The sequence below is a fragment of the Sebastes umbrosus genome, chromosome 8 (genome assembly GCF_015220745.1).
Source record: "Sebastes umbrosus isolate fSebUmb1 chromosome 8, fSebUmb1.pri, whole genome shotgun sequence".
NCBI classification, from domain to species: Eukaryota; Metazoa; Chordata; class Actinopteri; order Perciformes; family Sebastidae; genus Sebastes; species Sebastes umbrosus.
Genome location: NC_051276.1, coordinates 11707441 through 11733626, shown reverse-complemented (window position 1 = coordinate 11733626; position 26186 = coordinate 11707441). Strand labels below are relative to the sequence as shown.

General features: G+C 41.0%; 1 protein-coding gene across 6 annotated transcripts in view; it reads right to left on the bottom strand.

Moving 5' to 3' along the window:
- pde4d (phosphodiesterase 4D, cAMP-specific) overlaps positions 1-26186 on the bottom strand; it is a 218555-nt gene that overhangs the window by 176167 nt on the left and 16202 nt on the right. For 2 of the 6 annotated variants that reach the window (XM_037779043.1, XM_037779042.1), the window contains exon 2: positions 19704-19777. The exons of 2 other annotated variants lie outside the window; for them this stretch is intronic. In XM_037779043.1, the coding sequence (XP_037634971.1) occupies positions 19704-19748 (45 nt within the window). In that variant the 5' untranslated portion in view covers positions 19749-19777. The remainder of the gene's footprint in view (positions 1-19703; positions 19778-26186) is intronic. 2 more of the 6 variants (XM_037779044.1, XM_037779040.1) reach the window with 1 other exon arrangement.

Here is a 26186-nt window from a genome sequence, read left to right as displayed (position 1 = left end):
CAGAGGATCAGACAGATGTCAATCAAGGGCTGTACTCAAAACCGTCTACTGCATACTACTGACAAACGCAGTATGCAGTATACAGTTCATACTACATACTGCGTTCCTGAGTAGTACGCAGTATGAAACGATTAAGACGATGTATTTAGCAGTATGCTAGAACAGGCCTTAGCTTTTGAACAGCTCTTAAAGCACTGGACAAAAAGACAAACTCGTACCACTATTGCAATATTATCGAAAAATACAACTTTGATTTGATTGTTTATGCTATTTTTGTTTACTTTATACGATACCGCATGGTTTAAACAATTTATTCTAACAGCTCATAGTGAAGTGAGACAAAACAGGATCATCAACGAGGGGATACGGGAAATATAAAACACTGATCCTGTCACAACTCCAGTGGTTTTCCTGTGTTCTGTTTTCCCCTGTGTTTCCCCCTCCCCTGTCCGTCTGTGTGGGTGTGTGTGTATGTGTGTGTGTATGTGTGTGTGTATGTGTGTGTGTGTGTGTGTGTGTGTGTGTGTGTGTGGGTGTGGCGTGGGCGCGGCTTCCTCATCAGGCACCTGGTCTCACTCTTCACTCTGCACTCTGCACCTGTCTACAATCAACCTAATCAACCCACAGTTCAAGAACACCAGTTTTCCTGCCAGTCCTCGCCAGATTGTTCTGCCTACTATGTGGTATACTCTTGGCCGCTCTGTACCATTAGATACTAGAGTAATTCTTGTTCTTTTTCCTCATGCTTCCCGTGTTAACATTGTGTTCTCCTGTGCTCTTGGATTCCAGTGCCAGCCTCCCACCGAGCCATCCTCACACGCCGCCTCAGCTCATTCCTCCAGCCATTCCACCCTGCTCAGCAGCCTGCCTGTCCCCTGCCTTCTCCAGTGCCCTCATCGCCTTTTTATTACAATAAATCCACCTGACTTTCAACCAACAACCAGCTGTGTCTGTGTCTGCTTCTGGGTCCTAAACAACAGCCCTAACAGATCCAAAACATTTACTAAAACTGCTTTTTCAGTTACGGCAACAGAACAGTGGACTGATAGCCCTACAAATATTAGAGTAATGTTAAAAAGGGTCATGTTGTCTCAGCAGCTCTTTCCCTCGTCTCTTCCCTCGCCACTCAGCTGCTCTGTAGCCGGTCTCTGAGCGAGCTACGCCCGCAGGCAATTGTGGAGCCTTTCAACTCCAAAAAGGCAGATAAACACAGGTTCCCGTTAATTTATAATGGACATTTGTGTTGTGATATTTAAACAGACCATCCACCAACAAGAAAATAAATAAAAGCCCCTCGTCTATGAGGCTGGTCCCTTGAGAGAGCGCCAGGCAGCTCATAGCGATCTGTGAGAGTGACTGCCTAGCTGGCGAGGTAGCGACCCCGGCAGGCACTAGCTAGCTGTCACGGCAGTTTGTGGAGCTTTTAAATTCAGAAAACTGTTGAGCAAATGTTCGATTCAACATCTAACATTGTAAAACTATCAATATTCAAAATCTACACAGTGGATTTCTCGCCTCAAAAATGTTCAGAAGTGAATTTAGAGATGAAATAGCTACGAAAAATGTCAAATAAACGGGGCGTTTTTGGCTGCTGTTGTTTTTGTAACCGTAGCCTGTACCGTTCCAGCGCTTTGCATTGTGGGATACAGTAGGCGAAGTAGACTGGTCCGATGCATACTAAAAGAATTTTACAAATCAGTATGACATCTGGGTATTTCTGCCATACTGTAGATGTTGCTTTTGTTCGCATACTGCATACTACATACTACATTTTGGCCAAATCAGTACGTACTACTAGTATAGTATGCTGTATCGAATACAGCCATAGTCTGTTACTACTGCACCACTCACCAACACAAAGCAGTGTCAGTGGTTTCCTCTCTATTTAGCATTGTCACAATTTGCGCTAACACAAATGTGCTTAAAGTAATGACAAGAGAAGACACATATTACATTTTACATCACAGCTTGTTTTCTTGAGTTCACACATTTTAGATTATATTTTGCTGTCATAGTTACTTTATTTCTGTTTTCAGATAAAATTCTTGCAGAAATCTCCAAATGTCAAAAGGTTTTGATACCAAATCACAGCATGGCTTTTTCTATGTTGTTCCATAAGGTCTTGTTGTCTTAATGTGATATTTTGGAGGGATTATTGATCATTTTTATCAATTCTCGATAGATAAAAGATAGATAAATTTAGCACCAAATCTGTGTAACAAATGGTATCAACCCAGAAATTGCTGCAGCTACTTATGAGACATAAGTGAGCATGGGAATGACCATCATATACTTCCATCATAATGTTCTAAACCCTTATACACTTTCGCAATTTATTTTAATGAATGAATTAATTCATGTTTATTTCTGATTTATGACTAGAACAATTTGACACACAGTGCTGAGCTGCATCTCAAACGACGCAAAAGTGGGCGTGGCTCACATACCCCCGCTCACTGCTTGACCCATGCTAAAGTAAGGCCAAAGGTTTTGCCCTTTTGGAAATATTAAAACAAATTTGGGTACCCTGGACTTCTAATCCCCAAAAGGCACAACTAAACCACACTGTCAACCATCATACCAAATTTGAAGTTCCTAAGTTAAATAGTTTTCGAGTTCTGCTCCGGAAACTAAAGTGTGACACACGAATGGACGGAAGGACAAACACGCGGAGTGCTATATACCCCTGACTACGTTGTCGCGGGGGTATAATTAATCTTCAGGTTCCCAGCTTTCAGATGATGTACACCACTTCTATGTGACATCTACTGTTGACCTGCTATCTCCCCCTAAAGACCCCCTGTACCCCCCTAAAAAAGACAACAATGGGTCTATTGTGGGTCTCAGAGGGTTAATGAGAGAATAATCAGCGTTGTGTCATGGGGAAAACCAACAGTGCTAAGTTTATAAGGCTTTTAGGCGGAATGATGATGTCCAGGGATAATGTGTTGAATAAACTGCCTAAGAGAGAAAAAAAACCCACAAAGAATATGAGGACTTAACAAAGGTTCAAACACAGAGTCCTATAAAGAAACTCAGTTGAGAAAAAAAGGAAACTCAAAGTGAAAATGCCACATCACGTCGGGTCAAGAGAGGAGAAAAAAAAATCAAATGATAAGAATTTCAGCGGGAGGCAAGAGCCGTCTGAAAGCTGTGTGTGTACTGCTAAGGTGAGACCAGTGTAAGAGGAGAGAAAGTCATTCTACAATAGCAGGTCAACCTGCAGGAAACACATCAAGTGGTCAATGTCCCATTAAGTAGTTATCAGAAAGGTTGATTCTGCTGTAGTGAAGACAGCAGCAGAGCCTCTCCTTTAAAAACAAGACTGCTTCAAGGCAAGGTATCCTACATTATAGTCAGACTTTTTGCTGAATGTATGCATCTGGAAATACATTAGCAGCTATCAATCTTATTTTGATAAAGACCAAACACATTGCTTAATGCAAATCACTCGTTTCAATATGCAAATTGCTGTTTTGCTTTCTTTGTATTGGCCTCCAGCACAATAGCCATTTTTTCCCCTCTGAACACACAATACACCCAAGACTCTGCTGGTTGAGAAGAGGCTAGAAGCTCAATGTTGTGTTGTTTCTTTGGTACACTGTCCTTGGGGACAGCACAGAGGTAATCAGTTATTTGCGTATTGAGTGGTTCCAGGACTATCTCTGATTCAGGACACACTTGAATACACAAACACACACATATGGAGTGATCTGGTGAGACAGTGTGATAAATTGAGGCTGATTCTGTGCCATTAATCTTCCTGCAAACCATGAGGAGTTTTCATTTGTTCTGCATGAATAACAAGGCTTAGCTGTTAAGTAAGGGTCAACTGTTAACATTTACATTCCACATAGCTCTTTTACAGGTGACACCCTGACATTATATGCCATTCTTTTAAATGAATACAGCTAGGGCCTCTCCTTTATACACACACAACACTGAATGTCAGATAAGGATAGTTCAGTTAAAAGTAGGGCTGGGACGATAAACCTTCGATACTATCACAATACTTGGGTGCCGATTCGATACGTATTGCAATTTTTAAGTATTGCGATTCGATATTGTGATTTATTGTGTTTTTTGTTAACTTTTTTAACACTAGGCCATGGAGAGTGTCGGACGATTTGACCACGGAGGTGAGTGACGGCCGGCTCGACTGCACGTTACAATACGATAACGTTTCCTGTCCATGACAGAGCATGCAGCTTTAGCCAATTTCAATGTGTGAAACCCAAAGTGTTTCCATACTTGACTGTGTGTGTAGTGTTTACCACTATGGATTTAAAATGTGAGGGTGCAGGTCATAACCATGCAGATCCTCTGCCGTTTTCTACTTTTTCGTTTTGGCTCGCTGCGGCCGGCTGCTGTTTCTTTTGGTTGAAAGATATGGAACGTATATGACGTTACGTTACTCAGACTACAACAATAAAAGGCAGTAACTTCCTTCTACCGCCGCATAGACTCAAATGAAGCAAACATATCGATTCTGGCATTCAAAAATCGATTTCAAAATCGTAAAAAAAAGATTGTGATACATAGGTGAATCTATTTTTTTCACCTAGTACCCCTATTTCAAAGCCCTGGTTTTCTTAAAGATCATGACCAGGTTAACCTGTTAACGGTTCTTTTGCTCCATTAGCTGGTTTCGTACGCTAATGGTGAACATTTTCAATTAAGCATATTACATAAAACCATTTGACATGAGATGGACTTGGAGTTGCCCGCTTTTGCCGAGTCAATAATTTAGCCTTACTTATAATAATCATGCAGGCTGGAATTAATTTGTGTTTCTCATTTTGGCCTCTTTTGTGTGTTGCAGATTTCCATACAGTAGATTGTTTTGCTGTGCCAAGCAGAGGTGCTCAATGGTGTGTGAATGGCCTGGGGGAGCCTGCTGGATAAAAACACCATTCGCCCTCCAAGTGCAAACAAATGAATTATCCTGGCAGTTTGCGCTATACGCTGCCCCTTACATCATTATACGTCTCTATTAGACCAGAAGGACCTCTCGGAGCACTGCCGTGTGTGTGTGTCCATGTGTGTTTGTCACCCCTCTCCCTCTTTGTCGTGACTGTTCATCGTCGTGCAGCCAAACACCCCCCCCCCCCCCTTTCCCCCCCGCCCTTCCACCCCTGCATCCATCAAGATGCCAATCTTCATCCAGGAAGCCATCGAGCCTTTCATTCCTACATAATTACCTGTATTAGACTCATTGCTACAGACGCTGGCTTACAGAGAATGAGGGAGCCCGCATGATTAACCCTCACTTCTCATCATGCTGAAGGTAAAGCAGATGGATGATGGATCTAATGAGTCAATGAAGTTAAGTCAGTATTAACCATGACCTCATTTGACAGTATCTTCCTAAACTACAATTTATGTTATGGCCCTTTGCTCTTTGTGTTACGCTTAAGGCCTTTACACACCAAGGGCGTGAGGAATAAACGACACGAAAATGCAAAATACTCACCTCTGAATATTCCTTATCAAAAATATTCATACCGGCAGCAATACAAATTGAAAATCGAAAGATTTGCGTAGGAGGGAGGACCAACTAACAGGATCCTATTGACCTCGAGCAGCATCCGGCAGTCTATTAAAGTCTAGTAAATTGTTGTGTAGCCTTAGCTACTGTAAGCTATTTTATTGAGCTTCCTTTATAGCAAAATGCTCTGAATGAATTTGCCTCGTTGTTGTGAAAGGTAAGAACGTTAGGAGTGATATGCGCTGCCTTTGTCAAAGTTGAAAATTTGCCACCTTGGTTCGGACCACGGAGCTTCCGTGTTGTTGTACACTAAAGTGTATGTCCGTTCCGCACAACGTGATTGGTTGATGCCTTTATTCGTGGTGCAAAAGCTCAGAAAAATCTACCTCGTCCCGGAATTTTTTTTAATATTAACATTAATAATATTTGCATTCTGTGTTAAAGTACTCATGACAAAAACAACGGATCGAAAAAATATGTTGACGTGCAAGTTAATTGCACGAAAAAAATGCCCCCGGTGTGCAAAGGCCTTTACAGTGATACAAGGTACTACAGCTGTTAAATTTGCACTTTATTTGATGCACTTCACTTAAGCTCTATATTAAATCACTCTATGAATAATTTATGCACTTAAATTCATTATTGCGTGCCTTTTGTATCTTACTTTTTTATGTCCATACATTTGTCAGAAAAATTGCAAAGACCAGAATATTCAGAGTCTTCACCTTCATCAACTCTCCTTTACAGAAATACTCCAAAATAAAAAGACTAAAACATTAGTTAGTTAGTTTGTGTCCTGTGGCTTTTCCTTCAAGATCTATCTATATTTGACATCTGAGGAAAGTCAAATGTAATAAAAAAAATAATGTGTAAATAATAAATAGATTACCAGGAGAAAATAAATCTAAAAGAAGAATAAAGGGCATTTGAAAATTATTTTAGTCATGTCAAAGACCGCGAGACGACTGACACAAGAGATGGCTCAGGGTACAAAGGTTAGGACATCCAACTGTGTGTGTGTGTGTGTGTGTGTGTGTGTTTTCCCACTGTAGATTATACACACAGTCCTTCATCTTCACTCACTTGTGCTGTCTCTCCTAATGCCTAAAGTGGCCCTTTATGATAAGTGGGATCAGTGAAAGGTTAATTGGTCTACTGTGACTCTTCTGTGCTCTCGGTGTACTTCATGTGCCAATCCTTTGGCGGTGTGGTCAGATTTTATGAAATCAGCAGTCAGCCCAACTCATGTTGTGAATTTTCTAAATGTTCTTCTATTTTGTTGGAAACGTAAAGGAGACTATTTTACAGTAATAACTTACCATGATTGACCGTTTGCTAAACCCCCCGTTCTTGCATGGCACACATGCAGTTTACATGAACGGTGGTGGCATATTTGCTATGTGTTATTCATAGTATTTTTTTTAAACAATGGGATTTCAGATATTGAGAATGACAAAAGAGGCTTCTCATTCGTAGCCTGCTGGCTGAAATGACAGCTTTCACTTTCATTGTCAGCCTTTAGCTAGTTAATTAACACAAGCTCTTTGTGTTGGTTGAAAACATAGCAACACATAGATAGAATACATAGATCAACACGTTCTCAGCCCAACTCATCACATACGGCCGCTTTGTCACGTCCTTTGGTGTCACTTTATTTTTTTTTATCAGAACCACTATAAATAACCACTTTAGGTTTCGGCAACAAAACGGCTTAGGAAAACACTACTTGGTTAGGTTTAGAAACTACTCTTGTAAAGTAAAAATTAAACTGAACGTAGTGACCACGGGGACACGAACAAACAGCTGATTGTAAAGTGAAAGTGAAAGTTACGGGACACAAACAGCGGTCTCCTGGATGAAAACCTTGTGTTTGTTGGGCCCATCCACCACCCCTTCCGCCCGCCCTCAGTGTGTCTTATTGCCCTTTGCCCCACCACACTCCCAGCGCACTTTCTATGAGCATTTACTGTTGCCGTGGATGGGTTTACATTGTAGCTAATGGAAAGCCCGGTGCGTCTCGCTACTGGTGCACGGTATCACATGCCAAAGACCGTGATAAAGCCTCAGTATTTGACGCCCTGGGAATGAGAACGGGCTGGATGGATAGATTTATGCTTTATTGTTTGTATTTGTATGTTTCACTTTTACAGGACAAAAGGCTGTCAGCACGAGATCCATCTACGGCTGGAGTTGCTGGAGTTTAAACTTTCCCAAATCCAACAAAGAGTATGAAGGAGCTGCTAAAGTTAGCCTCTGATATTGTAGCACCCTGAGTAACTTGGGTGCTACAATGACTGCTGCAGTCCTGAACAGGGCATTTTTCTAACATAACTCCACAAAAAACTGGAATGTAGTTAGCTAATGACACGTTCCCTGGTTACTAATCTAGGTAAGAAGCCAGTTAGCATGGCAGTCTTATGTTTGCAGCTTACTAAAGCAGATAAACACACAGATTTATCAATGTGTTTTAGTTACGCTGTCGCATTTTTGGTTTTGGAAAGGTGATAAAAAAAGACATGACCATTCAAACTATTTAGATACCAAGTATCTCTCTTACAAGAGCCCAATGCATGTGGAGAAATCCAAACCTTGACAGGCTGGTTGTGCCTGGTTACGGTTGCTATGTTATGATTGGACAATTGGGGAAAGGTTTAGCAAACAGTCAATTTAGCGTAGGTGAACTACCTACCCAAACATAGATACAAAGTAGTAATATAGTCAGTTAATGATGTCAGGCATTAGCAGGTTCAGTTGACTTACTTTCAGCAAATAAAAAATCCTATAAATTCTTCAATGATTTCCAATTGTTTATGTCGTAGATAAAGCGACCCTTCAGAACAATAGATCAGCCTTGAGACATAGTGATAACCTCCTGTTATGTCATGGTGAAGAAGTACTTCATTCACTTGAGAAAGGTGTGGTTTCAGAGGGCATTTAATACGGTTTTAGTTGCAGAGAGAGTAAATAAATCAATGCAAAATGAGTCCGGTTCTGACTTGAGCCCTTAGTTTACATGTGTTTGCACGACCGAGAGAAAATCTGATAGAAAAGAGTTACTGGGAGGACAGAGAGGTTGAAAGTTATTTTAAACAGCCTGAGGATACTTTGATCATGACAGCACATCAATATGCCAACTGAAATCTCTGTGTCCATTATAAAATAGTTTTTTTTGACGTTATTGCCAAAGGCCAGCCAACTCACAAGTCTTGGGAAAAACACAACGCACACTCCGCTTTGATTTGTGGTTTTATTATGGAAATAGTTAAAAATGTATGTGAATTGGAATTTATTTGACAAAAAAATAATTCACCACCTTTTCTGCTGGGGGTTGTAGCCTTTGATGAAGACCATTGATGTGAGGCTTCTTAGATATGCAGGTGATTCAATATTGGCTTCAGGTATTTCTCCCACATGCAGCCCTCATTTATTCATGTAAGGACTGACAGGCGGCCACGTCTTCTCTCATTTCATTACATTCCCTTCATCCTAACTCAGTCCTTTGCTTGTCCTCTCCTGACTTTGTGATTAAGCCAAACGATCTGGAGTCCTTTTCACTGTTCCACCTTTTTAATGGTCCTGCTGCACATCAAACATCAGGCATCTCTGCTTGCCATCCGTCTCCATTTTCAAGCTACATCACTGAGGTTCAAACTGTGTCACATGAGGATCTGCTAAGGTCTTAAAGTTACTCCCTCCCTTGGGTATGATTTATGTATTAATTAATTTACAATTTTTTATCAGCATGCATGCAAGTTTATCTTCTTAAATGCTGGATTCAGTTTATCATGCTGCGTTATGATTTGTCTCTGATTCGGGGTTCCACACACATTATTGCAGTTTGTATGAGAAAGCTGGTTTGTCCTCATAAAACTGTAAAATGGAACATTAGTACATTTTCTTTATACGGCCATATTACAAAGACTTGCCTCCTTATCTATGTTCTCTACTGACGCTTAAAACTATCAGTAGCTGCAACCGATCATTAGGGGTGGGGAAAAAATCGATTCACCTATATATCACGATTTCTTTTACGATTTTGAAATAGATTCTTTTAATGCCAGAATTGATATGTTTGCTTCATTTGAGTCTATGCGAGGTAGAAAGTCATATCCGTTCCGTATCCATCAACAAAATCAAACCGCAGCCGGCCCCAGCGAGCCGAAACGAGAAAGCAGACAGCAGAGGGTCCTCGTGGATACGACCTGCAACCTCACATTTTAAATCCAAAGTGGTAAACACTACACATACAGTAGTATACAGTAGTAAGTATGGAAACACTTTGGGATTCACACATTGGCAAGAGAAGCAGAGCTAGACATCATGGCTAAAGCTGCATGCTAACTCTGTCATGGACAGTTAATGTTATCGTATTGCGGTAACGTGCGGTCAAGCTAACCGTCACTTGCATCTCTGTGGTCAAATCGGCGTCAAATTTGTGATGGAAATGTCTTTATTCTTTGATTTTTGGGTCGCTGTAAAAAATGTAATAAATAATACCTTTGACAATGACTGATATATTTGACTTCAGGACATCTCTGACTACATACACGCTGAAAATCAAACATTTTTACTGTATTCATTTTTATATTTTCACAAAGTAAAGGTACCTAGAAGTGTATGATTCAACTTTTCTCCATGGTCTAGTGTTAAAAAAGTTAACAAAAATCACAATAAATCATGATATCGAATCGCAATACTTGTAGAATCGCAATACATATCGAATTGGCACCCAAGTATTGCGATAGTATCGAATCAGGAGATAGGTGAATCGTCCCAGCCCTACCAATCATGCAGACAAATTATGTACGTCATTCCTAAAACTTGCACTGTTTTTGGTTAAAGTGCTTTTTAAGTTGTTGCACCCTCATCTTGGTGTGAGCCACAGAGAAACCTGAAACTAGATTATTTTATAAGCATGCAAGACTTTAAAAACAGGATTACGGACTATTTGAACACTGAATATAATTGTCCTGTTACTGAACGACACTGCTTATTCATTGGTCAATGCAATTAGCAATGCATTTAGACCATTTTGTCAGCAAACAGGAAGCCATCACTTTTTCATAAACTGAATTTTTCATTAGCACCTTTTTTCTGTTGACCTTTTGAGAGATTAAGATGGCATCAAACATCCGTTGGGTGTTGCCTGGCTTTTCAATTTTTGTAAACAGTGAAAACAGCATCTGGACAACACCTCAGCCCTGCCAGGTCTTTTTGTTTTATGATAATTGTGCCCATATAGAAATAATTTCATAGAAAGATGATGGTGTAATTTCATCAGTATGCAGTACATGTGTTGAGGTCTGGAAGAGCTCTCTTCCTTGATGTATCTTTCTTTATCTTTCCACAGTTTATCCTACTGCTGAGAGAGTTGGAGCATTATTTACTGTATAGCGAACTGAGAGGCATTCCTTTCTTAAAAAAAATATCATCACTATTCCAGTTTGTGATGACATTATGTCAATGTATGTTACATCATTTTACATTCCAACACTAGAGAGGACTGAATCAGGATCCATGTTGATAACATATTCCAAAAAATAGGTGTATTGATCTTGGATCAGGTCATAGGACCACACTCGCAGCAGAGTGGTTTTGCTATAAGCTACTTCACAAAACGGCTGTGATCATGAAAGAGTTAGATTAAAATACGGGGATGCACCATCATAGCTTCAACCCAGGGGGCAACCTGCGCTATACTCAGTATGTGCAACCCTTCATCGTCAGTGCCATCATTCTTCTCTGCGCTCTGAATTTAGCAATTGATTTTTATCAGAATGAATCTTAAATGGATTGTGGGTAAAGCCTGGGAGCAATGGGAGAATTGAATGGGATAGAAGTTAACACAGACAGAGGAAAGAGAGAGGGAAAGAGAAAGAGAGGAGATGAAAAGATAGATTGCTATTGGAGGAGATGCCGTAAATCACCTGGTTGAAAAAACAATTTAGTCCTTCCATTTATCTGCCGGTACATAGGCCAGGTCTCTCGGCTTCCTGGAAGCCCACACTACATTTGAAACAAAGGAGAGAGAAGGAGGTTTTATCTACAATCTGCCCTCCTCTGCCTAAATAGCATTGGCTCTAAAGAGAACGCATACTGTATGCAACCTGATTTATTTAGGCAAGCTTGATATCCATGACTCCTGTTGCTCTACAGTCTGAATGTCTCTACCAGCCACGGGTTTGCTCGGTGCATGTTGACTTAGTAAAAGGGTTGCCTCAACGACACAGGTTTATCTATCGCTCCATGCTGAGAGTTACTGGTATTTACGACCAGTGTGTGTGTTTTTACTGCTTGATCTAATGGTTCACTTAGTTGTAAAACACAGTAGTGGAGTAATAAAAATTAACTCAGTTCATCTCCTACAGTACACTGTGCTCACAGCTTCACAGCAGATTTATCAGGTCAGGGAATAAAGAAGGGGTATTTATATACTCCTCTTTTTGCCTTGGATTCACATTATGAATAATTACACAGACATAGGTCAATGTTATGGTTCATGGGGTCCATACATGGAACAGTGTTTTGCATTAGAGACATACAGCATAATATACTGTATAAATAAAACATAGGGGACCCCTGTTAGACTTGGAAATGACAAGGTGAAAGTGACTTTATCACGTGTCAAGTTTACATGCATGTTTATTTTTCACGCCAAGAGGTATCATATTACTGTGGATTAGGGATGTAACGGTTACCGGTTTCACGATAAACCACGATAAAATTTGTGGCGGTTAGTATTACCATTTAAAATTTGTAGTGATTAATAATAGTAATTTCGCAAGGCACACACTGTGTTTGTTTAATAGTTTATTATTTTTGGGGTTGACGAGAGACGAGACAGGTTTCCGCCAGCCAGTGTATTGTAAGCCCAGCAGCCTATAACATTAGCAAGTGTGCATTTGAAAGAGAGAGGGAGCGAGTGTGTGTCACTGACCGATGGTGAGTATGAAGTTATCAGCAACGTTATAGCTGTGAACATAGCAGTAGCAGTGTGTGCACAGTTTGGTCTGTCGGTGAATAAATGCTACAACGCCTCAAGACCCAAGCCAAGTTCCTGTGTCTTGCTTGCCACCTGCTGATTAAAGTGAAGGGGGGTAGCTCCGAAGTTAACAACAACTTCAGCTCAGGCTACATCCACACTAACACTTTAATTTAAAAAGCAATTTAAAAACGAAAACGATCTCCATCCAGACGAGCGCTTTAGGGCTTTCTCAGAATGAATCTACGTCCATACTACCACACCTGAAAATGCATATCACATGACCATTCACGTACACTGGACATGCCACTGGGCATGCCACTGGGCATGCCACTGGGCATGCGCGTGCCGGCGTAAACAGGAAGCAGCGCTGGCCAGGAAATTGATGTAAAGCGTTCAAATTTAGCTAGCCTCCTGCGCATGTAGGCAGTAGTAGCATTATAAAATGCAGAATTTAACTGCACAGCAGCTACTAGCATAGGCAACAAGGTCAGCAACGCTTGTAACCGGTGATCCATGTTGAAATTAACCACTGGTGGTCGAGGCTGATGTCGTTTGTTTTCTTCCTGAAAAAGTTCACCTGATGGGGCGTGACGAATCAGGGAAGGACACGACATCACTGATCAGACCCAATCAAGAAGCGGACGTGGGTGTCTGCATCATTGTTTTCAGAGGTCTCCGTTTCTGTCCTTCCAGACCAAAATGCAACCCCGGAGTTCTAAAACTTAAACGCCGTCAGCAGCGTTTTCTGAACCTCTCTGTTTTAGGGGCTCGAAAACGCCAGAGTTAGTATGGACGCTGGGCATAAACGTTGAAAAAGTTATGCGTTTTAAAACAAAAACGTAGTAGTGTGGATTTAGCCTCACACTCACTTAAGGTGGGCTGTTAAGGTGGACCATCTATTCTGAAACATGGTTTGACTCCTGCACAACACTCCTCTGTATTTATATTGTTTATAATTACTCAAATGCAAGACAGAAGATGGGTTTTATGGTTTGAGAGCATGAAAGCTTAGATCTCCTAGACAACCAGGTACACGTGTGTGTGTGTGTGTGTGTGTGTGTGTGTGTGTGTGTGTGTGTGTTTGTGAGCGAGAGAATAATAGCCTAATAATAATAATAATAATTATAATAATAATGTAACTGTGTATATCAGTACTTTTTGAATATTTTCAGCACATTTTAACAATACCGCGATAAAACTGACAACGGTGATAATTTTAGTCACTATAATATGTAATAAAAATATATGAAATTTTCATACCGTTTCATCTCTACTGTGGATTTACAGTACTAGAGAGGGAAAAACACAGCGAGGTAATTTCTCAATGCTTTTTTATTGCACATTATAGATAACTGAGAGGTTTTTCACTGAAAGCGGCAGTAAATTGTTTAGACCTTTAGTGGCTCTCTAAAGGTCTTGATTCTCCATCAATCATCAGAAAACCTCAGTTTCATCACACGTTCACTGTGTGAACTACAGAGTGTGCATGCAGCTGCACCACATGTGGCGGTAATGCTGAATGCATGCTATTTACCTTCCATTGTGTGGGATATCAAACACCTCCATGCCTCTGCTAGGTGTCTGCTGTTACTGTTATATGCAAATTGGCAATCTATTCTTAGACATTCATTGCATACATTAAGCCATGACATTTTTGTTCCCGCTTTTCTATCTCAAGTAATGCTGTCTTACATTTCCATTCATATTTGCATCACCCCCTTGGGCTGTGCAATTTGAATAAACATGTAATTTTTGTATTTTGATGTGACATAGCATGCCTTAGATAAAATATATATGCTTCTAATGAGGGTGCAAAAAGGGTACAGTTTTGCAGCATGATAGTTTGTAAAAATGCAGAGGACACTACAGTGGCATATATCCCCTTGTTTCCTATTCGTCTCAGCAGGAAAAGTGACAGAAATGAGACATGAGAAAAGATTAAGTGCGAGAAAACTAGCAGGACAGATGATAAGGAAGTAACAATGGTGCACTGAAGTGTCATATTGGAGGTGAGGGAGATGAATCAATTTGTTTCAAAGAGCCCCCCTCTAGTAGCCTGAGGCGGGAGAGGAAATGTCTGGCAGGGACAAGACCTAGAGTCTTCCTCGGCTTCCAGGCACGGCTCTGTGATGCACTAGTCTCGGCACAGCAAAATAAGATGAAATACCCTGGAGATGCCCCAAACCTACAGGGAGGGGAAAACTGTTGCAGCAGATGCGGAAAGAAATACTAGATAACACTGATAGGTGGCTGATAGGCTGAAGTTACTCAACTCACAACACATTTTCTGTATTTTCTCCTCTACGCGAAGGGTCAGGGTCACTGTAAAATAGAGAGATAAAGTGGAGCCTGCTCTGAAAATAAAGCATTAGTGTCTGGATTGTTCTGTAATAGGAAAGTGAGAAAGAAAGACACCACATGTGCCGTCCATTAATTGAATCTAGGTAAACTGTGACACGAACAGGATGGCAGATTCATCTCTCCATGAATCCTCCATGTCGACCTTCCCGGGCAGAGTTCACACACCACTCTTCATGCATCAGCCACACATCCACGCTGCCAAACACCTTATGCAAGATTGATCGCACTTTAAATGTAGTCAACAGGCTGTGAAATGAGAACGGTGAGCGGGTGGTAATGTTTCTTTACACAAGGTGTAGCCGAATAAATAAATATTGAGCCTGGCTACATCTCTCCCTATGTGCATGGATGATGCCTTTTAAGTGCAGCTCCCCCCCCTCCCCCGTCGTGTTTTGGCAGGCTTGAGGGGGAAAAAACGTACATAATTTCCCTGAGTGCTCCAGTATGTCATTGTTGTATGGAGTTGCCTGCTAATCCAATTACATGTTTCAAATATGCAGTAGATTGCTCCACTCTCTCATAAATAAATAAGCAGGCAGATAAGCAGTGGCTCAAAAACAATTAACATAGTTTGCACTGGGCCTGTCAAATCAGTGATAAGAAGACTGCTATTATCAGGTTTATCGCAACAACGCACTCTGCTGTGTATGATGCAGTAAAATGTTCATTTGGGTGAAAAATTTGTGGATGGTGGATTAAGAAGAAAGATAAAGAGCACTTCCTCCCTGAGCTGAGCTGAGATATAAAAAAAAAAAAATCTTGGCATTATTGTTTTAGATAAGTGGTGCCCGTCTTTAATGGCTCCTTTAAATCCCGACGGGGATTCCAACAAGTGTTAAAAGCTAGGACATTGGCTTTTTGGGAATTGACTTTAGAGTGTTGTTGCTCGTTTTAAGATGTCTGAGTAATGGAATTATATAAATCATTACGTGTTGTCCAAGCTCAATTTATTCCATTATCCCTCGTCCATTTTCTTTATTTGATCTCCTGCAGCTGTCTCTTGTCCTGCTCATCCTTCAGTCACTTTTCCGCTTCTCTGATTATGTTCCCCTCCTCTGATCCTGTTCAATCTAATTTCCCAGCTCTTTTCATTTAATATCTTGTCATCCACTTCCCCTCTCCTCCTCTAGCCAGCCCTCACCTGTATGTGCTGAGTGTCAACTGGCTTTACTGGTGATTAATCTGATTTTAAGTCGTCAAATTCAAGCTGAATCATCCTCCTCCTCCCTCTTTGCACTCTTCCCATGCATTAAATCCTTAACCATCATCTTCACCATATCCACCATGTCCGTTTGCCTCACTCAAAAGCTGCTCTCCGTGTCCTCAAGGCCGGAGAGGCCCGAACACATGGCCTGGATGCTCCCCTGCTGGGCTCTAATTGGCGATCAAGATGTGCGCGGGAAGGAGACGGAGCGGCGTTTGGCCCATTTCTATTCCCTCATCACATTCACAGGGCCACAGTCACATCTGCGTAACCATGGTGATGCTGATAAGGTGACTCATGACTATTCATCAATGGCGCTGCCTGATTGGACAGCCCCCGAGAGCCTTTGCGAATCGTATTCATCAGCGCAGCCTGTGTCCCTGCTCTACCTCAATATGCCCCTCAGGATGATGAGGGAGCATCTCTGCTTCTCTCCGTTTGTTTTTCGCATTCGCTTCTTGTCTTAACCTCCCCCGCCCACTCCTCCTCTCTTCTCTCTAATTACCTGTCCCCTTTTGCTGTCCCACCCATTTCTCTCGCAACACTTGTCTCTCTTCTCTGCCCCCTTGCCCTGCTCACTTCACTCTGTCTTGTCTGCATTAATCGCAGGCACATCTGACATGAATTATTGCTCACCTCGCCAAATCTCTTGCCGCTGCTCGGTTACAAATCCCACTCACTCCCGCTTCTCACTACTAACGAAGGGAGAAAACATTAAAAATTCAATATATTTTCCCTAGGACATGTTTTTAGTAATGTGCAGTTGTGTAATTTTAAAATTCATTGCCCCCTCAATGATGTGAATCATCAATCAGTTTTTGTTCCATTAGTAGTGGTTTTATTCTACTTTAGAAGGTCATTTGTTCCCGTCGCTGTTGGTTCTTTTAATAACCATTTACATTTATGCAGCTCTTTTTAATATTGTGCCAGTGGGACTACATGCTTTTTGTTTTAATGTAATGTTATGCCTCAGTTTGAGCAGTCTATCTTGCAGGCAATCATGTCTTCGGATGTGTTTTCATTGGTGACCTCTGGCTTTAGCATTTCCACACGGGAGATACAAAGAGTTTATCAGCATCAATTTAGATTTTCTGAACGCAGCACTGTTTAAAGCTGCAGTGTGTAGAAATGGAGCAAATATGATTAAAAAAGTTATTTTTTTATGAAACGGTCACTATATCCTGACAGTAGTGCATGAGACAGGTAATCTGAAAAAAAATCATGTGCCTCTGTGTCCTCCGGTGTTGTCCGGTGCGTCTAATGGCATCTGCAAGATTTCCCAAACCGGGCAAAAATCGCATGAGCAGTACTGGTCAAAATGTTTAAATGTTTTTTCATCATGGTAGTCAACTGGATATGTTTCTTATATACAAATCTCTGTTTTGTTCTAGTTTTTGTTGGCACTGACTGCTTACTGTACTATCCTAGAATTTGTCTAGCTGAAGGCTATTGTGTATCGCATGGAGCTTCTTAGATTCCCATTTCAACGGTAGGTAAAATATTCTACAGTACTGTAATAGTTACACAGAAAAAAGATATGTACATTTGTATGTACTGTATACAGTACATGTATTTGTGTAGCAATGACTTATATGTACTGTATACAGTCTGTACTGTAAAGTCATATACAGTGAACAGAAATGTTGCCACAAAATGACTACGTCAAAAAACAACAACAACAACCCTGCAACAATAAATTTTAAAAAACCTGTGGTAGTTCAGTACAAAAACAACAATTTGTACCTCCTCGTCATAGAAATTTATGGAATTATGTTTGACAGATTCTGATAACTGAATGGATAATTTTGCATGTGATGGCTCAAACGATGAAAGAGTGTTTAGGAGTTGTGAAGAGTGTGACAATTTCACTGAGAATCAACTCATCAGTTTTGATCAGCAAGCCATGTGCAAGTGATTATTGTACTTACTCTTTTGCACATGTGCCAAAACACGTGCAATTTGATTGAATGAATGAAAAAATTAAAATCTGTTGTGAACGACAAACTAATTGTTCAGAGATTTGAGCTTATTGTTTGGAAAAAAATAATTCTCATTCGAGAATTGGGCCAAAGCAAATGAGAAAAATCGTAATACAACACAGAAGCAGTACATTTACATCCCATGGAGCTACAGCAAAGCACTTTTGAACTGTACTGATAATAATATGTTATCTATACACGCCAAGACAACGTGGAAATGTGTGGGAAACTCCGCACCGGGCTATAATGGCCATTTTGACATTTCTGTCTCATCTTTCACTGTAATTCACATAGAAATGTTTACCATGTGGCAAACTTACAGCAGCCACGGAAATAGCTTTTTTCTCTCTCTTTTTAAATCTGTCATTGGCAAAATATGGCTGATATTCCCACAAGAGTGTTTTCGGGGGGAAATGCTCCATCTGCATACTCAATGTATTCCCTCTCTGATGCCAGCCAATTTGAAAGACTTGCACACTGGCCCTACGTTTGAACTTCAACTCAAGGTCAGCAGCCGAGGAGTATGATTGAATATCTTATTCATGAACGGGGGGATAAGCCTGACAGTGTCTGCTGCTGCTCTATCCAAGCTCCATCTCTAGTTGAACACAGCAGCTCTGACCTCTTTAGTTATTTGTTAGGATTTCCAGGAACCTGCCTATTAAATCCAGATGGAGAGTGGTGGGTGACGGACAACTTGGATACAACTCCGACAACATCATGTGTGAGCCAAGATACAGTTCGTTAGATGTTGATGGTAGTGTAGCTGTTGTGGGGGATGGGCGATGAAGGAGATATGCAACGAAAATTGTCTGGAGATTGTGTAAAATAGTGCTATAAATACTACAGTTGACAGTGTTCACATAAAAGATGAAATTATTCAAATTGTTGGTTGTCATAGTATGCTCGTCAAGCATGTGTGTGCACTTCCTGCTAAAAGACAAAAAGGATTTTGTCCTCAATCTCACCTGAATCACTCAACAAGCAAAGCCTTTCTTTTCAGGGAAACCATTAAACTTACTGTTTCTATAGTTCATGATAATGTACCTGAAGTTACATTGCTGTTTAAATTCTGCCCCAGACGCCTCTTCACTGAGACACGTTTGTATTCCAGGTACGTACCAAACATCAACAGACCATCTTTTCCTGTACATAAAAAGGAATTTGCACTGAGCATCATGAATACCACACTTTAATCTGTTTTTGAAAAATTCGAAAATGAATTAACCATACAAAATAAAGATTCCACCTCACTAATCCTAAATATCTTTTCAGTGAGCAGCAGAGTGAATTCAGGCATATTCACACGTGGAATCATCTCACATCTCACACTAAATGTGTCACGTTTGGTGGTTTCCGTTCTATATCACCATTAATGGCCAAAACTGGTGTGAACTTGTTAGTTCCCAGAAATTATCGAGCAGCTCTATCATTAAATGTGTTACAATCTACATGTTCATGGAACCCATAAATGCCAGGAACATGATCTGAATCAGGACATCCACAGGACGTATACAACAAAACCCTTACATAAATACATATAATGGAGTACAATGGAAGACATAAGAATGGTTTTGCCATATGAAGAAGGAAAATAAAGATTATCAAGATGTAGACTTACATAAAGATGAGAGATAAAAGGATGCAAAGGGGAAAATTAAAAAGACAAAGCTGGTGTTCACTTACACTGTCCCGCTGGCTGTCGTCCCCAGACCGGTCATTCTTTTGCATGGTGCGTGCCACCTCTGAAAACAGGCAGGCTTCAGTCACATGGAGTTAATCAGAAAGGGGGATCATCAGCAAAAAAATACAAGAAAAACATCTGTGAGGAGGCAGCTCATCTCAACTAATTCCCAAACTGGTCATGTAAACTTTAAAGGGCGGGTCCATTATTTTGCTTTTTTTTAGGTTTTTATATCATTCTGTAACTTCCCAGTGGTGTTCCTTATGTCTTCAAATCCAAACATTCAAATTTTGGTTGAAGTATTTATTTTTAGCGTCAAATTGCCATTTTCTCAAGCCCTTCTAAAAACTTCTTCCCACGTGACCTGATGTAGGTTTCTGCATGATGACGCTGCTACATATACAGCATATAAACATCCTTGTGGTTGCATACAGTAACTTAGATGGCGGTCGGCACGCTCATAGTGTGGAGAAGCAGACGGGAGTACCGGCACTGAAGCTAAGCAATGTACTGCTGTGTGGACACTACGTTAGTTTGGATCCAAAAGTCACACAATAACACAAACAAACTAACCGCTTCATGCAGCGGTAGACCAGCAACTCCTGTGTTCTGGGATGTAAAATAACTGTTTGTCTGGTGGCTTTGAAGACAGTGATATAATAGCTTCAGTTCCCCATCAGAAAGGGCTGTCTGATAGCAAGGTAAAGCAGGGAAAATATTCTAAATATAGCGTACACTTAAACTGATTTTTTTTTAGGTGGGCTTTTTTTTTGAGGTAGCTAAAATACCTTTTTCTGCTGCTCCCGTCCACAACCGCTTTACCTTGCCGTCAAACAGCCCTTTCTGACGGGGAACTGAAGCTGTTATATCGTTCTCTTCAAAGCCACCAGACTACATTCACAAAAGCAGTAATTTAACCATACAGAACACAGGAGTATACATACAACCTTGACTCAGCTAGTGCTAGCATTCACGTTATTCATAACCTTATTGATTAGCTTACTTTGGTAACCTACGTCACTGCTTTTTGCTAATGGCTGAGTAGGCGTTTCCATTTGAAAGAAACAAAAAGTACACAGATGGACCCGTCCTTTAAAAAGTAAATCAAACATTCTGCTGTATTCAAAAATATTAGATTTAGGTTACTTCATGTAAGTTAAGTTTTTACTAAATGAAAAAACAGATTGTACAAATCTGTAAAGAGCTTATATGCAGTTATGGAGTTTTTGTTAGTATGTTGTTTATTGTTTTCAAGCAAGATAGCAGTATCTTGACAGGCTGAGGTAAGTTTACACCACCTCCCAGGGGTTTTGTGGTTTGAGAGTATGAAAGCTTAGATCTCCTAGACAACCAGATACGTGTGCATGTGTGTGTGTGTGTGTGTGTGTGTGTGTGGTGAAGGGGGAACACGATGCATGTGTGTGTGTGTGGGTGAGAAAGGAGCCATGCTGGGATCCACTGGCCTATTAGAATGCATTAGGCTGTAAAAGGTAAAGGTCAGTGAATTATCAGCCAGAGTTACACAACCCTGCTCTGTTTACCTGGCCTAATAACCCCAAGCCTACACCTGCCTCTCTCTCTCCTTTCTCTCTCTCTCTCTCTCTCTCTTTCTCTCTCTCTCACACACAAACAAACCAAGACGCCAGTTGTGCTGAACTGGATGTCCTTAACTGTTCATAGATTGTAAAATGTTAAGACACATGCGGAAAAATCCTGTAGAACTTCAAAGAAGAAAATAATCAAATTCTGGTGTGGTTTGATTGGGGCATATACAGAATGTCTACTTGTGTTTTGGCATTCCTGTCACGTCTAAGTTTGTCTTGTTGTTATCAACCAGCAAGAAGTAAAGGAGACAATTTAGTACTGCTCAATTCTGCTGTCCTCTTTGTGTATTTCTCTCAAGTTTTGTGTGAATGCACATATGCAGTCCCTGAATAATATATTTTCCCTACAGCAGCAACTTCCTTTATGGTTGTCTGTGTTCCACATTAGGGATACCCAGGCTAACAATTCATTTCTATCACCCTATTCCATAGAAAAGCAACACATTTACCAGCATGTCACTTGCCATTTACTACATAAGCCTTCATTTATATGGTCCATGAGCTTAGAAACAACACCAACTCCACTTTATACCTGTCTACCAGGAATCCTCTGCAACACTAGATGTACTTTGAATGAGAAATCAGCCAAACAGGTAACACATTATCCTCCACTCCGGTCCCTTAGCTCAGGCCCATCTCCACTAGATAGATGTGGAGTGACAGGACGGCCAGTAGTGATGCGTGGGTCGACCTGGGTCGACCCATGGGTCGGGCGGGTTCGGGTAAGCTTACTAGAAAATATCACAAGTTCTGACGGGCAGGTCAAAACGTGACAAAGTTATTAATAATAATGATATTATTATTAATAACTTACAGAAACATTGCGTGCAACAGTTCACCTTCCACCTTCATCCCCTCTCCATATGTCTCTCCATCTCTCTCTCTCAAACACATCAATACAGCAAACGCTCAGTCCTGACAATTGTGCTACTATTATGCATAAAGTTGTTCGGATGGTTGATTAATGCAAATTTTTGCGGGTTGGGCGGTGCAAATTGGCTCGCGTATCACTAACGACCAGGTAATTACCACAGACAGAAAAACAGACAGAGCTGGCCAGACGGTCTCCATCGATTGGGCGGAGAGGAGAGGAGAGGGATTGGTCATGACATGGTGCACACTGCACAGGCTTTGTATGATGTTGATGTTGTACTTAAGTGCACCATCCGCATAACTCTGTAGAGGCCAGAATATATCCAAAGCACCAAATAGGGCTGTCACAATAGCCGCAATATTGCAATACCGCGCTACTAACAAGCCAACCGCAGGGGATGGCAAGGAACCACCACAAATGCTATATTCACGCTTTTTCTTTTTTGAATTCTTTGCAATGGGAGCGCCGCGTATTTTCACTATGCTACAAACGGCAGCAGCGTGACAAGGCGCTGAGAGGCTATTCTGTGCTGAGCGCCTCACGTTTGGTGTTTTTTTCTGGTCGCCAAGAGTTGAAAAGTGTTCAACTTGGATAAAACGCTGCACTCGTCGCTGTCACTTTTTACCCAGCCATCTAATCACAATGGAGGAGGGGCAGGACAAATACCACAAAGACCAAAGGTCACATCCTACATGTAGGCTACAAGTGCTGAACAACAACAACAATGGAGCAGAAATGAATACAAAAAACACCAGCAGGTCTGTCCTCTTGGTACATACTTCAGCCTCCCTTCATCCAGAGCAAGTACATCTCAGCTGAAAAAAACACTGCGCCTCATTGCTTTTCTGTGTTCTATCTAATTAGTTTTAAAACTTTCACCTTTGTCTTTTATAAAGTAACAATATACATAATAATAGCCCGACAATAAAGCTTTGTTATATAGCTCTAAAAACTGGATAAATAAAGTAATTTGCAAAAAACAAATTGCAATAATACCACATATCGCGCTGTTGAGCCAATCATTATCATCGCAGGGGAAATTCCTTAACTGCGATAGCCCTAGTACCAAGCAGGCACATGCATATATAATGTACATGCATTGGTACATTAAGTAGCACCTGCATTCTTTGTTGTCTGAGTTTCTTAGCATACTTGGCATACTCTCCTTCCCGCTGTTTCTCAAAGTGGCATCCAACAGGGAAAATTTGCAGTATTTTTTTTTCTCTCACACCAATCATGTTTACACTTTTAGTTTTGTTGATTTGGGCTGATGAGATCAGTGGCATTAAGACTGAGGGGTGCACCAAATAATCACAACAAGACAATGTGAAAATGTCGATTTGGTTCTCTTCTACTGAAAGGCCGCGATCACACCGAGACGCCGCGCTACAGGCGCAACCGCTTCTTTACGCCTTGGCAAAGCATGTTGGGCAAAACAGCGTGGTGTGCCTGTGGAGCGGGGGTGCGTGCGCAACCAGGCGATCAAATGTGATTAACTGAGAAAAAAATGGATTCAAGCAGATGGCGAGCTCTTGCCATTGTTGTCCTATAGATTTAGATAGATATATAGATATAGACATAGTTCATTGTGATTAAATACCGCTAATATCAACCTTTCATCTGAATTTGCCATTGTCCCTCCTACCACATCTATGGGCATCAAAACAGGAAGGAAGTGGTAAAATAGTAAAGCCCGCCTCCTGTTTGATTTGATTGGCTGCCTCGGCCAAGTGCGACATTGACAAGCGGCAACTGGGCGCATTGTGCTGAAGAATATTTTAGCTCCTTAGCACATCTAAAAACCACCAGAAAAACGTACGGCACAAGAGAGGAGGGCACGCCAGGCCATATAAAAACTATGGTTTTTCTGGTGACAGGTTTTGCTGGCAACGCATCATGGTGTGATCAGCTCTTAAGTGACCTACAGTGGGGTTGCACACAAGGCATATATAGTCATGAGCACAGAGCACAAGATAACCTCAGCTCAGGGCAAACCACAGCCTTGACCTATGTTCATATTCAGCTATCTCTGTAAGTGTTAACTGCTATGAACCGTCATGTTTAACCACAGCTACAGGCTGAAATCATAACTAATTTGTCTCAATGTAGCAACCAAAATCCCCTAACATAGCAACAGGGATATGTGGATTTTCAGTGTAAACATTTCTTGGCATCTCACATTTTACCATCCCTCTGCAGCAATTAAGTGTTATAATGATGTGACTGTCGTTTTGATTAAGCTGTCTGCAAAGCCTCGCTGGCTATGTTGTACTTGACACATCCTACACAGTTGCACCTCTATTGTACCGGTGCCTGTCAGGAAAACCCAGTCAATTATTTTGAATTTGTCTAGACTGCAGTTTTGAGACTGTAAACAGCTATTTCAGTCAATCCCATCTTCTCTGATTGTATGTAGCACCCGACACAGACTGAGAAAACGCTAATTAACAGGCAGAGTGATACAAACTTTCCTAAACGTGGCGGCGCAGTTGACATTTTGAAACTGTCAAGAACTCAGTGTCTTAGTGCACACTGTTGTGTCATTAACGGCCACTTATAAAAATTCGCAGTGTCATCATGATCAGCTTTGCAGATTTTTTCTGGTAGATCTAATTCGACTAAAGGTCTATCGTGGCTGGAAGGAATTGTTAAAATGACTGAAATAAACTCTCCCTCTTCCCATCTCTCGCTGCCTCTTCAGGGTGGGCCTAGAGTCCAAATATGATGATTCTCCAAAATGGTGTGGATTTAAGCCTTGAGAGCACAAAGCTAATTTAGCAAAAACTGAATCAGCAGGAGACATAGTGCAGATACAAAGTACACAGAGGGAAAAATAGATGGATAAACAACATCACACTGTTGATTTCAGCCAGCTATTATTATTCACCTTGTTATACACGCATCTGAAAGCTGCACCAGTGGAAATAAAAGTATTTTGAAATGCAAATTATCAATTAAAACTGCAGCCGATGACCACTCATGCTTTCTAAATCTTCGCCACAACAGTGATGTGAACTGGTCTGTGAAGATCGTTCATGCATGTGTGCACTCTCTGTGACACAAATACATTTTTAGACTGAATAACCAGTCACATGACATTCGTCTCTTTCAGACACAGCAACACTTCAGTGGCAATTTACTGGTCTCGCTGGCGATTGCAAGACCTGTCAGTCAGAAACACCCACGTTCGTGCACTAAAACAAACAGATCTTGTCTTTTTTAGTATTGCAGACAGGAAGCTCTTGTTGTCTGTGTGTCTCTGTGTGTGTGATGGATCAGTGCGGCAGGGTGTGTGCCTACAGTGCAACCACAGGGGGTTGATTTCTGTCTGGGCTCAAGTATTAGCTACGTGAGGTGCGATTAGACCTACAGATCCGCCACCAGAGAGATCCAGATATGAAAACTGCCCTCTGCAGATGCTATTTCTCCCCCTGTCCCTTTGATACATCCTCTGTTGGCTTTTTCAATTAACTTCCTGCCATCTTTAGGAGAGCGATGGGAGTTTATCCTGTGTGATCACATTAGGCGAGTGAGCAAAAAATTGAGCTGAGCTATGGTTTCTCCTCACCCAGCAGTAGAAGGTCATGGCTATCTAATGTGCTCTAAATTTCAGCTACTCTGTGAAACGTCTCCTTTCTGTTGTCGAGCTCCCACAGCTGCTTATTGAATAATCGCTCAAAAGTATCTCAGCCTTTTATTGTAGCCATTCAATCAGCTGAGATGAGCGGGCGCTGTGGCTTTGTTGAAATAGCCAGTCACTTTTATTCTCTTTGTAGGCAGATCTGCATAGAGCACATTAATCAAGTAAGCTTTTTGCTAAAAATTTGTCATGCTAATATCGTGGAGAAAAGCCACTGGAAGATTATGCATTTATAGTCAAGCTTAGATGACAAATACTAAAATGAAGAAATCAAACAAATCAGTCAAAGCTGTTGCAAAGCTCAATCTTAGATACTTCAAATTAAAATGAATTACAACTCATTATACGGTACATCACAGTGTCTTCA